Source organism: Hyposmocoma kahamanoa, unplaced genomic scaffold (assembly GCF_003589595.1).
Source record: "Hyposmocoma kahamanoa isolate Upper Pololo Valley unplaced genomic scaffold, ASM358959v1 100021, whole genome shotgun sequence".
Classification (NCBI taxonomy): domain Eukaryota; kingdom Metazoa; phylum Arthropoda; class Insecta; order Lepidoptera; family Cosmopterigidae; genus Hyposmocoma; species Hyposmocoma kahamanoa.
This window is the reverse complement of record NW_020653200.1, coordinates 8,766,205-8,776,802: the sequence shown is the minus strand read 5'-3', so window position 1 is coordinate 8,776,802 and position 10,598 is coordinate 8,766,205. Positions and strand designations below refer to the sequence as shown.

The 10,598-nt window shown below is 36.0% G+C and overlaps 1 protein-coding gene across 1 annotated transcript in view; it reads right to left on the bottom strand.

The window, feature by feature from the left end:
• Positions 1 to 1,253: 1,253 nt before the first annotated feature.
• Positions 1,254 to 10,598, bottom strand: part of LOC113230571 (carboxyl-terminal PDZ ligand of neuronal nitric oxide synthase protein) — a 206,509-nt gene continuing 197,164 nt past the window's right edge. Inside the window, exon 10 of the mRNA XM_026464994.1 lies at positions 1,254 to 2,771. Coding sequence (XP_026320779.1) covers positions 2,541 to 2,771 — 231 coding nt within the window. The 3' untranslated portion in view covers positions 1,254 to 2,540. The remainder of the gene's footprint in view (positions 2,772 to 10,598) is intronic.

The following is a 10,598-nucleotide window of genomic DNA, read 5'->3' as shown; positions in this document are numbered from 1 at the left end:
CACACACACACACACACACACACACACACACACACACACACACACACACCACCCCCATGGACATGGTAAAAATCTACAAGCTGGGCATATTTTAAACTTGAAACGTTTCTACCCGGGCAGAGTTACTGGGTCAGGTCATATTTTCTTATTTAATGAGCTAGTTATATTACCTGAAACCCCGTGTTATCGTGTTGGAAGCTTTTCAATGTTATAAGCTCGCTTTCATTTCATTTGAAAATATGTACTTAGCACAATCGGACTGTAGCGAAACAATATGTAATACATGTATTGTTTCTAGTTGCCAAGTTTTATAAATATATCTATAGGCATATGCTAAGAAAATCGTTTCTACAAATGGAATGTTTCCGAGAAATTGTCAAGTGAATGTTAATAAACAAGTTTATCAAAAACTTTTTATCTTATAATTTTTTACTAGAGAAATCTGTTTATTAATAAGTACATCCAAAAATATTTGGTCGCTGTATGCAGTATTATACTACTTACATTTAAAAATATTGAATTATTTTGATTCAGAATAGCACAATACTTACGCACTAAAAAAGAGTTAAGTACCTACCTAAATCTAAAAATGCAAAATGCTTTATTGTTCATAGGATATCCTTTTACGTATTGAAAACTAATCAAATAATAATGAAAAAACGTATCGAGGTAAAGCTATGACCTACAAATATGTTACTAACCAGGGGGATGACCGCAGAACTTCAAATTACGGTTTTCAAAGTCATAGGCGTAAACTCAATAAGCAATTCGTCATCGGCAAAGTGGTCTATAAAATTGATCGACCAATGAATAACCTACCATAATATTAGTAAAATTTTACGTCTTTTGGGACAGACTAAGGCGTCTAAGTCATACTGCCAGATCCTAGGTTACATTTTTTCTTCAATAATTCAATTTAAATTCCAATTCTTTAGTATGAAATATATTATACGGCAAATTGCCCTAGTTCTTGAGTTAAACAATCTTAGGGTCGTATTCTAGAACTATACTCAATGCTCAAGTCAGGATTGCACTGGCAACACAAGCACTGGAAATACGACCCTAATGGCAGGGACTTGAGTATGATTTCGAGTGCTTTAAACCATACTCAAATCCTGACTTGAGCATTGAGTAGAGTTCTAGAATACGACTCTGAAACTTTGACAGTGTTAAGCCGAATGACAATAATTTTATTATTTATTTATTGTGCATTGATTATAGAACCAGTAACTTAAAACGATAACAAATAATAACTTAAAAAATATACATATAAAAATTAGTTTGTGTAAAAACTGGAAAAACAAAAACTTTTTTCCCGCATACACTCAGATTCTGATAACTTTATAATTCCACCATTGACTTAACAACAAATAGGTCAATGAATTCCACATATTTAACACACACTAGAATGAGATGAAATTTAAAAAGTGCGACAAAATCGCAGAAATGTAAGAAATGCCAGTTTTGACTTCTAAATAACGATAACGATAAGGCGTCGGCGCTATGAAAAATTATTTTTTGCGATGAAAAACTGTTTACGATTAATGACTTTGAGATCGACGGTCGCCCTCCTGATGTATAGGTGTTTATTAATCGTCATAGAGCATAATAAATCATGTCTGAGACTATAACGTTCAGAAACAGATAGCCGTTTAAAAAAAAAGCAAGAGAAGAAAATACATACAAAAATGTAGTATTAAATAAGCCCGATTCTTACGATGGAACACTGTATATTTTATTAATTACATCCACGTACATAATGGTAAGTAGGTACTGTCCATATCTATGTCGTAGAAAAATATGATAAACTGCAATTACGACGTTTTGTAAACTAAAATAAGAAATGTGACCTATCAAAAGCACCATACAAGAATTCTACTGAGACCATTTTCCACTACAATGTTAATGACGTATTGATACCGCTCGTCGTGTGAGGTAAACGTACATATTACATACGTTAGTTGTATGTATTGTAATAATACTTTTCAATTATGGTATAATACTATGCTTAACATGTGAAAATTGCACTAAAGGCGATGCGTACATTATTCAAGTGTCATTTCATTTAGTGTCCGTTGTAGTTGGGATTATGACAGACTATTCCTACGGACCACACGATTGTTGGCCTTGCTCCTGCTATTTAAAACTTCTGTCATTTTGCGTAGTTTATCAACTGTTAAATTAAATTACTGACACGATCTATGATAAACCGTCTAATAAGTTGCGACGATAAACGAAAGTGTGACAAACGAAAACTTAAAATTTTTACATTCTGTTCCCTTAAACGAGTTTTCTACGTTACAGGCTAGCAATTTTTATGTTTTCCGTGACTCAAACTCAAGCCAAGGCCCCCCAAAAAGTATGAACAATATACGTATATATAAACCATACGCTGAAACTTCAAACTTAGATTTAAAACGATATGTTTAGTATTCAAGGTCTTAATCTGTGACGTGGTAAAGCGGGAACGAAATCGATAACAAAGCCATACGGACTTATTTAAAGGCACTTCGAACAACATACGGCAGTTGAATTGGACATTATAGCAACGAATGTTTATTAACTAAGATCTTTCGTCTAGTGAAGCGTAAAGGCAGGAGGCGCCGTTTTTTCTTGGCTCCCAATTGAAGAAGAAGGTTCCTGGCCTCAGCGAGGGTAGCAGCATCAGCACCATCTTCCACTCCGGAAACAAATCCACTCTCAGGTCTCGAAAGCGCTGGTGTTGTTGGAAGCAGCGAGAACCACCGGTCTATCTTTGCTTTTGAAGATAACTGTTTATAAACAAATCAAAATTATAAATCTTACAATTAGTTCATTGGGCATATTGCCAAACGTTGTTGTTATAGGTACTAATAACTGCAGTTTTCCTGATTTTCAAATGTCATATCGTTTTTCAACCTGCATCCCAGTAGACGACTTTGGACTTCAGTTAAATTAAAGATATAGATTAGAGATAATATAAGAAAAAAATATTAGAAACTATATAAGTCTCGGCGAGGCAGTCTACAATAAATAAACAAGGTTGAACCTTAAATAAATTGTAGATATTTCATTAAGAGCGAAGGCGGGTTTCAAGAATGGTCGGAATGTAGCTCGTAGTATCATAACATAAATCTATGATTGACTTAAGGTTTTTATGTAAGTACACAAAAACAACAACACAAAATAAAGTTGTTTTGTTCATTTTTTTTTAGTTGTTTACTCTTATTTGGATAAGTGTCTAATAATGATAATATTGCTTTATTTCGTCTTTTTGCAACACAGCAAACATTATTATAATGAACTAACTTATAAAGACAAATTATGTCTTTTGTAAGTGAAAAACGGTCGCTTAGTTATTATATTAGTGGACATATTTTAGATGAACACTAAAGCAAGGGCGAATTATGATAATAATGTTACTGGCCATATATACAAAAAACATTTTATTTGAAAAAATAAAGACATCAATAATTTCTTCAATGATGATGAAATCATTAAACATTCTGTAATTATGTGGCCAGCGCTCAGACTAAGGAAGAACATAGTTATCTATCATAATTCAACTTATTTTTAGCGTTCATCTAATATCCATGAGTAGATATTATTTATACCACAACAAAATATACAGTACAAGGATTTTTTTCTATGACATTCTCATAGTTCACTGTAATATCCAAATATTTCAAGAACGGTTTAAGCGTTGTGATACGTACACCGTAATACACGTTACACTCCGCAGTGCCCGTTGATTTTATGTTCGTTCAAATATAAATGTTTAGGTAGTAGTAGGTGCACAATAGTGCAAATACCAGCAACTTAAATAGGTCCTACGCATTACTGATTATGATATTCAACACTTTAACGTGTATGTTTTTAACGTTTTTATTTACGTTATACATTTTTTAAACAGCTATGCTGATAGATATGCAGAAATGTAATATGGCTTTATCTCACACGTAGGCCAAAACTAAGTAAATAAAGTATTTAGTTACAGTCTGCGTCTGAGATTTACAAAACGAACTTAGACTTCGATTATACAAAAACTGCGCGCAAAACGAACTGCATAAGTTTAAGCAGGAAATTAAACGTAACTTTGTGTTTACTTCGTAATTTCTTGCTTAGACTTAGAAAAAGTTCATTTTGTAATTAAGAAAAATTTGTTTTGCTCGCCAGTTTTGCTTGGTCTAAGTTAAAGTTCGTTTTACAAATCTCAGCATCAGTGTAAAAACTTCTGCATTGTGTGTATGCAAACAACGTGGCTAATTAAAATGTTCATAAAATATCAAATAATATTCAATGCCATTCCAAGAGAGTAAACCCTTTCAAATAACGACAAGTGAAATTAACCTGAACAAATTGACTCCTTATACACGGCTTTACATTTTATTATGGTCCTACATAGTGGTACAAACTTTGGGAAATTGATTAGAGTCGTATCAATAAGAGTAACACAATGGATCTAAAACGAGAACTGAGATTGAGTGATTTTCACAGACAGAGAGAAACGACTAAAATGTGTAAAAATTGGTGTGAGTTCTCTTTGATCTGACGAAGAAACATTGATTGCTCTAAATAATATAAAAAATAGACAAAAAGTAGTATAACATGAAAATACTAAGAAGATGAAAGTACTAAGATGAACTTTATACGACTCGGAAGGACTAATCCCATTTAATCTCCGACAACTGATCCACCGCCAATTTTAAATCCTAACTGAACAACTCCCAACGAAGCCCCTCATTGTATTTGTTAGGTAAGTACAGTAAAAAAAGAAGTTTTAAATAAATAAAATCAAATATTAATTTACTGAGCAATTGTAATCATAAAAAGTTATTATTATCACAGACAATCACATTTTTTGCGACAGGTCGCTTATATTGTCACATCTAAGATTATATTGTCACAGCAAATCAAAAGTAAGAAAAAAAATCAACCTTAAGTAATATTTAAAATATAAGTTTTCCTAAACAGTGACTGACTATGCTATTATTCCCAGTTAAAAGTAACGTATTCGTCGCTTTGTTAATGGGTTTGTTATGTGTAATTTATGTTCATTAATATAAACAAATTGCAAATTTGCGTCATCTCTTACTTATTTCTTAGAGCTTTTGAAAGATTTTCTTATTATGTGTACCACAGTACCTACCAAAAATAAACTCGGAAGTACCATGGTATCAGGTGGGAATAAAATATAATTCCGATCCGATGGGAGTAGAAAATAATATAAAATAAAACGGATCCACCAGGGGATGCCATTGCATATTCAAAAAACGCCGATTAGGCTAGCTTTCAAGCAATCAATCCGCAATTTCATGTTGGAGCCTTCATCTGCATCGCATTAGCCTGACATTGTTATAATTAATCCACAATTTGTGTATTTGTTTAGGCATGTATTCTGTTATGTATATTTATGTGTGTAATATACCTATGTTTATTTCCCATCAGGTATATATAAACTGATTCTATCTGTTCTTAATCTTAGCTTGTAATGTTATGCACCGCCCGTTAATTTTTCTGAACCTTGCTCTCCGGTTGACTGATAGAGACTGCCTAATGGCATTAAGTCCGCCATTTGTACAGTTTTGTGTGCAATAAAGTTAAATAAATAAATTAATTAATAAAGAAAAAGTAGAAATGAATCAGGGTAGCGTGTATTTAATTATAATTTTGATACAACATGCCGAACGCGATCTGCCGGCTCTACGGAAGCAAGAACGATACTTTAGGTAATCTTTTTTCGTAGCACTAACATCTGTTCGCTTTCGATCAATCATATGTCTGGAAACACAAGTTCAGTGTAAAAAGTGTATAAAAATGCTTCCACTATAAGCACATAATTTATAGTCAACGAGAGTAGAGCTGAGGTAGTGGAAAATCGAGACTAGATAAAAGAAAAGTAAATGTGGGTGGTCCATGAGAGTCAAGAAACAGACTACGGTAAAACCTGGCGCTCCTGAAATCTATTAAAAAATACCATGCATGTTGTAACTTCAAAAATTCATTTTACTTAGGTCTTTTTTCTGGAATGTAAACATATTTGCGCAAATGCGCACTTATATTTTATAAAAAAAATAAAAATATTTTGTCAGAAAGAGTTCGTCCAGGGGAGTACTGCCACCTTACCTATTTCTGCCGTCAAGCATTAATGTGAGCATTATTGCGTTCCGGGTTTGAAGGGAAACAAGGGCGCATTTATTCGATACGAATTTCATTGCACTCTCGCCGCGCAGTCGCCGCGAGGAGGCCGCGTTGCCGCCGCGCAGCGACCGCGTGCATCTAACTGTCATGGCAAAGTGCGCTCTATTTATTTAGCTTTTACGTTATGGCGCGAGTGTGATGAAATTCGTGTCGAATAAATGCGCCCTAACTGGGCGCTAAGGGTGCTGGCGGAATTACAGGCACATAGGACTTGTCAACGTACATTCAGGGTGACAGACGTTGCGGCAGTGCCTCTCATATCTTTCCGATTTAACTGTTTAGGATAGGCGTGCCACCAGGTGCAGGACTTCTTCTTCCCATCATTTGCTACCATAAAAAAGAGCTTTTAGTAAATATACTTATTCGTTTTCACAACTCAAGAACGTGTTCGTTATCGATCAATCACCGGAGTTTCGAATGAGATGAATTGCTTTCTCGTAGCCAGTTAACATTTGATTGTACATATTTGTATTATTTGGTACACCTGGCTATTTTTGTATCAAAATATTGGCGGCCCATTTTTTACGTCACACTCTGTGTGACGTTTCTGTATGTTCGTAGATATGCTGGACTAAGGGCTTTATGTTTGTTAAAAAAAAGTATGTATCTACCAATTTGCTTATGTCAATAAAGCGTGTGTAGTGTGATGTTTTCATTTACATATCAGAGCACATACAGCTTATTTTGAGAATACTCTACAGAGCGCTCTTTATTTAGAAGCGGGAATTATATGTTTATAGAACCGTAACAAAAATTTAATTCGTCGTAACATAATACGTGCAAATTTCGTGTATTATTGTAGTTACCGAGTCTCCTTTATGAATGTTTACAATGTCGTTCTACTTTGTGTCCTTAGCACAATACTTGTCTAATATCCAAAATATAATGCGATTTGTGAAGGAAATCACACAGTCTTATTTCAGTGCGCCATTTTGGTATACATCACTAAAATGAAAAATGGCAGCCTTTTTTGCTCCAAAAATTTAAATGATTATTTTATAACCTACACCGCTCCAAAACAATTTTGAATGTTCAATTTGTTATTAAATTAACATGTTTGTAAGTTTACATTAATTTACATTAGTTTATATTATTAGTACATTAGTAGTAACGTTATTAAAATATTCTTCTTGCATATATAATTCTGAAACAGTGTTAAAATTTTAGAGGTCTGGAACCGTACTTGGGGAGATACACAACAACACGGTATGCGAATGGCTTAATTAATTTTTTAAGCAAAAAAATGTCGTACCGTGTGTACATAATGGGCTTCGTAGTGTCTACCAAAATGGCGGATTCAAATAAGACTTAGTATGCATAATTTTCTTCACAAATCGCATTGTATTTTAACTTTCCATTAAGCGCCATGAAGGTCAAATGCGCACTTATTAGCTAAACAGGTAATATTATTCGAAAGTTTGGCCCGAAATAAATTAAAACCGATTGGTGAAGGCTGAGCTTAGATCGAAACACTCTCATTGAAAGCGTTATAGGAGAGTCCAGATTAAGGGTGACTTTGACCCGCTTGTCTAAAGCGGAGACTACTTAATCCCACGAGATTTGTCTTGTTAATACAGATTTGTAATTAGTCATCTAACGAAATTTTAGAATTATAATGTTAAGGGGGATTATAAATATAATTTGGTTAATTTATCATGTTTCTAAACAAAATATTGGCTCATTTATTTATTGAATATCATGATGTTTGACTACCATGATATTCATATATTTTTGTGTAAGACGCTTCATTAGTTTGTTATTATCATTGATTCTGATAATTAATGGACTCAGAATGCTGTGCAGTGTTGGGCAAAATTTAATTGTTCTGGCAATTAAAGATTGACAATTAATTAATTGTCAATTGCGAAACAGCAATTAACAATTGATCAATTGTTAGTTGCGAGAACCGCAATTAAGGTTTAGGGGGTAAAAGGTGGTGTGTTAGGGGTGGGTTAGGGAGTGGGTTAGAGAGTGAGTTAGGGGGTAAAAAAAAAAAAAAAAGGGCGTGGGTTAGGATTTGGGTTGGGTGGTTAGGGTTTGGGTTGGGGGGTTAGGATTTGGGTTGGGAGGGTTAGGGTTTGGGTTGTGGGGGTTAGGGGTGAGTTAGGGGGTGGGTTAGGCGTTGAGTTAGGGTCTGGGTTGGAGTTTTTTTTTTTTTTTTTTGGTTGGGGGGTTAGGGGTAAGTTAGGGGGGGTGGTTTAGGGAGTGAGTTCGGGTTTGGATTGGGGGGTTAGTTGGTGGGTGAGCAGGTGAGTGGGTGTGTGTGAGTAGGTGGGTGAGCGAGTATGTGGGTGGGTTGGGTTAGGGGATTTATTAGGGGATAGGTCACAAACCCCTGACCGCCCATCAACCAGCCCCCCAACCGGCCCCCCTACCGACCACCAACCGACCCCCCAACCGGCCGTCTCACCGGCCCCCCAACCGGCCCCCTACCGGCCTCCCAAACGGCCCCCGAACTGACCCCCCCACCGGCACCCGAACCGGCCCCCCACCGGCACCCGAGCCGGCCCCCCAACCGCCTCCCCACCCACCACCCAACCGACACCCCAACCCACCCCCCAAACGACCCCCCAACCGACCCCTAACCCACCCCCTGACACATCCCTAACCACCCCCTAACCCATATTCGTAATGACACTTTTATTCGGTACTTTCGGTTTTAATTGTTAGTATCAATTGTTTCTTAGAACTAAAAAAATTCATTGCAATTAAGTTAATTGCAATTAAAATCAATTCAATTGAAATCAATTGCAATTAAAATCAATTGCCATTAAAATCAATTTGCATTGCAATTGATTTCAATTGAATTGATTTTTTAATCTGATTGAATTTCTGATTGAAATTTAATTGATTAACGTCCAACACTGGTTGAGATAACCACGTTGTTGCAGCGCGTCACGCATGTTCGTGAAGTGGCGTAACGACAGCTGCTGTGAAATAATACGCAAGAGAACTGCCTCTCTGATGCGCCGTGTGCGTGGTGGTTCCAACAGCCTTGTGTTAATTTGGAAGCACTAAAACTCAAAGCACAAAGTTCTAGGGGATTAGTTTATAATTTAATGTAGTTTTTATTTTTAGTTTTGATGTATTTAATAATAATTTCCCATACTAACATAGTCTATAAGTTTTTATAACTAACACACTATGGACATGAACCGAAATAAATATTTTGAATTTGAATTGATACGCCTCGGTCTGTAGCTCAGTTGGTTCAGGGTGGTAGCATGGGAACAGACGCTGGTTCGACACTTGTCAGATCGAAGGAATTTTTGTGCGTTGGTCTATCTTCACGTCAATCATAAAAAAATGGCCTATTTACTTTTTGTGCTTGTTGTACAAGGGCTTGAAACCTTTTTCCCAGAGAAGCCTCTGAATTCAGTAGGAGGATGTATGTTTATACATATAATAGGGGTTAAAGTATGAAATTGCCGATTTGTACTGAAAATCTAAATTGTTTATTTTTTAAATTTTTAACAAGTTTATTTAATCAAAATAGTTGCCATTATTATCTATAACATTGCTGCTATCTAATGGGAAGGTTATTAATGCCTTTGCGATAGAACTCCGACGATCTAGACTGCACAAACTGTGTGAAAGCATTTTGTACTGCCTCCTGGGAAGAAAACTTCTTGTCACGTAGATAATTGTCCAAATCACGAAAAAAATGGTAGTCCGTTGGAGCAAGGTCTGGTGAATACGGAGGATGACGAATGGTTTCTAACTGAAGTTCCTGAAGGGTCAAAATGGTTTCTCGTGCTGTGTGAGGTCTCGCGTTGTCGTGGAGCAATAATGGTGAAGATCGATTCATGAGTCGGGGCTGTTTTACTGCTAGTTTTGTCAACATGGTTCGGAGTTCGGCACAATAGACATCTGCCGTTATTGCTTGACCAGATCGGAGAAAACTATAGTGAATAACACCATGCTGAGACCACCAAACAGTTACCATTACCTTTTTATTGGTAAATTTTGCTTTAGGACACTGTTGTGGCATTTGACCTGGGGTCAGCCATTGCATTTTTCTTTTCCGGTTATCATAAAGAATCCACTTTTCATCACATGTTACAATTCGATCCAATATTCCTTCATTTCTGTACCGGTTCAACAAGGCAACACAAGTTTCAACACGCGTTTCTTTCTGTAGATCAGTCAAATCATGAGGCACCCATTTTTCGTATTTTTTTATTTTATTGATTTGACGCAAGTGAGTCAATATTGTGGGTAAGGTAACGTTAAACCATGCCGCTAATTCCTGGGTAGTTTGACTAGGATCGGCTTCCACTATCTCTCTTAATTCATCGTTATTCACCTGTGTGGGCGGTCTTCCTCGTGGCTCGTTCTTTAAGTCGAAATTTCCATCACGAAAGCGTTTAAACCAAAATCGCACGGTGCGTTCATTAGTAGACCCCTCTCCAAACACA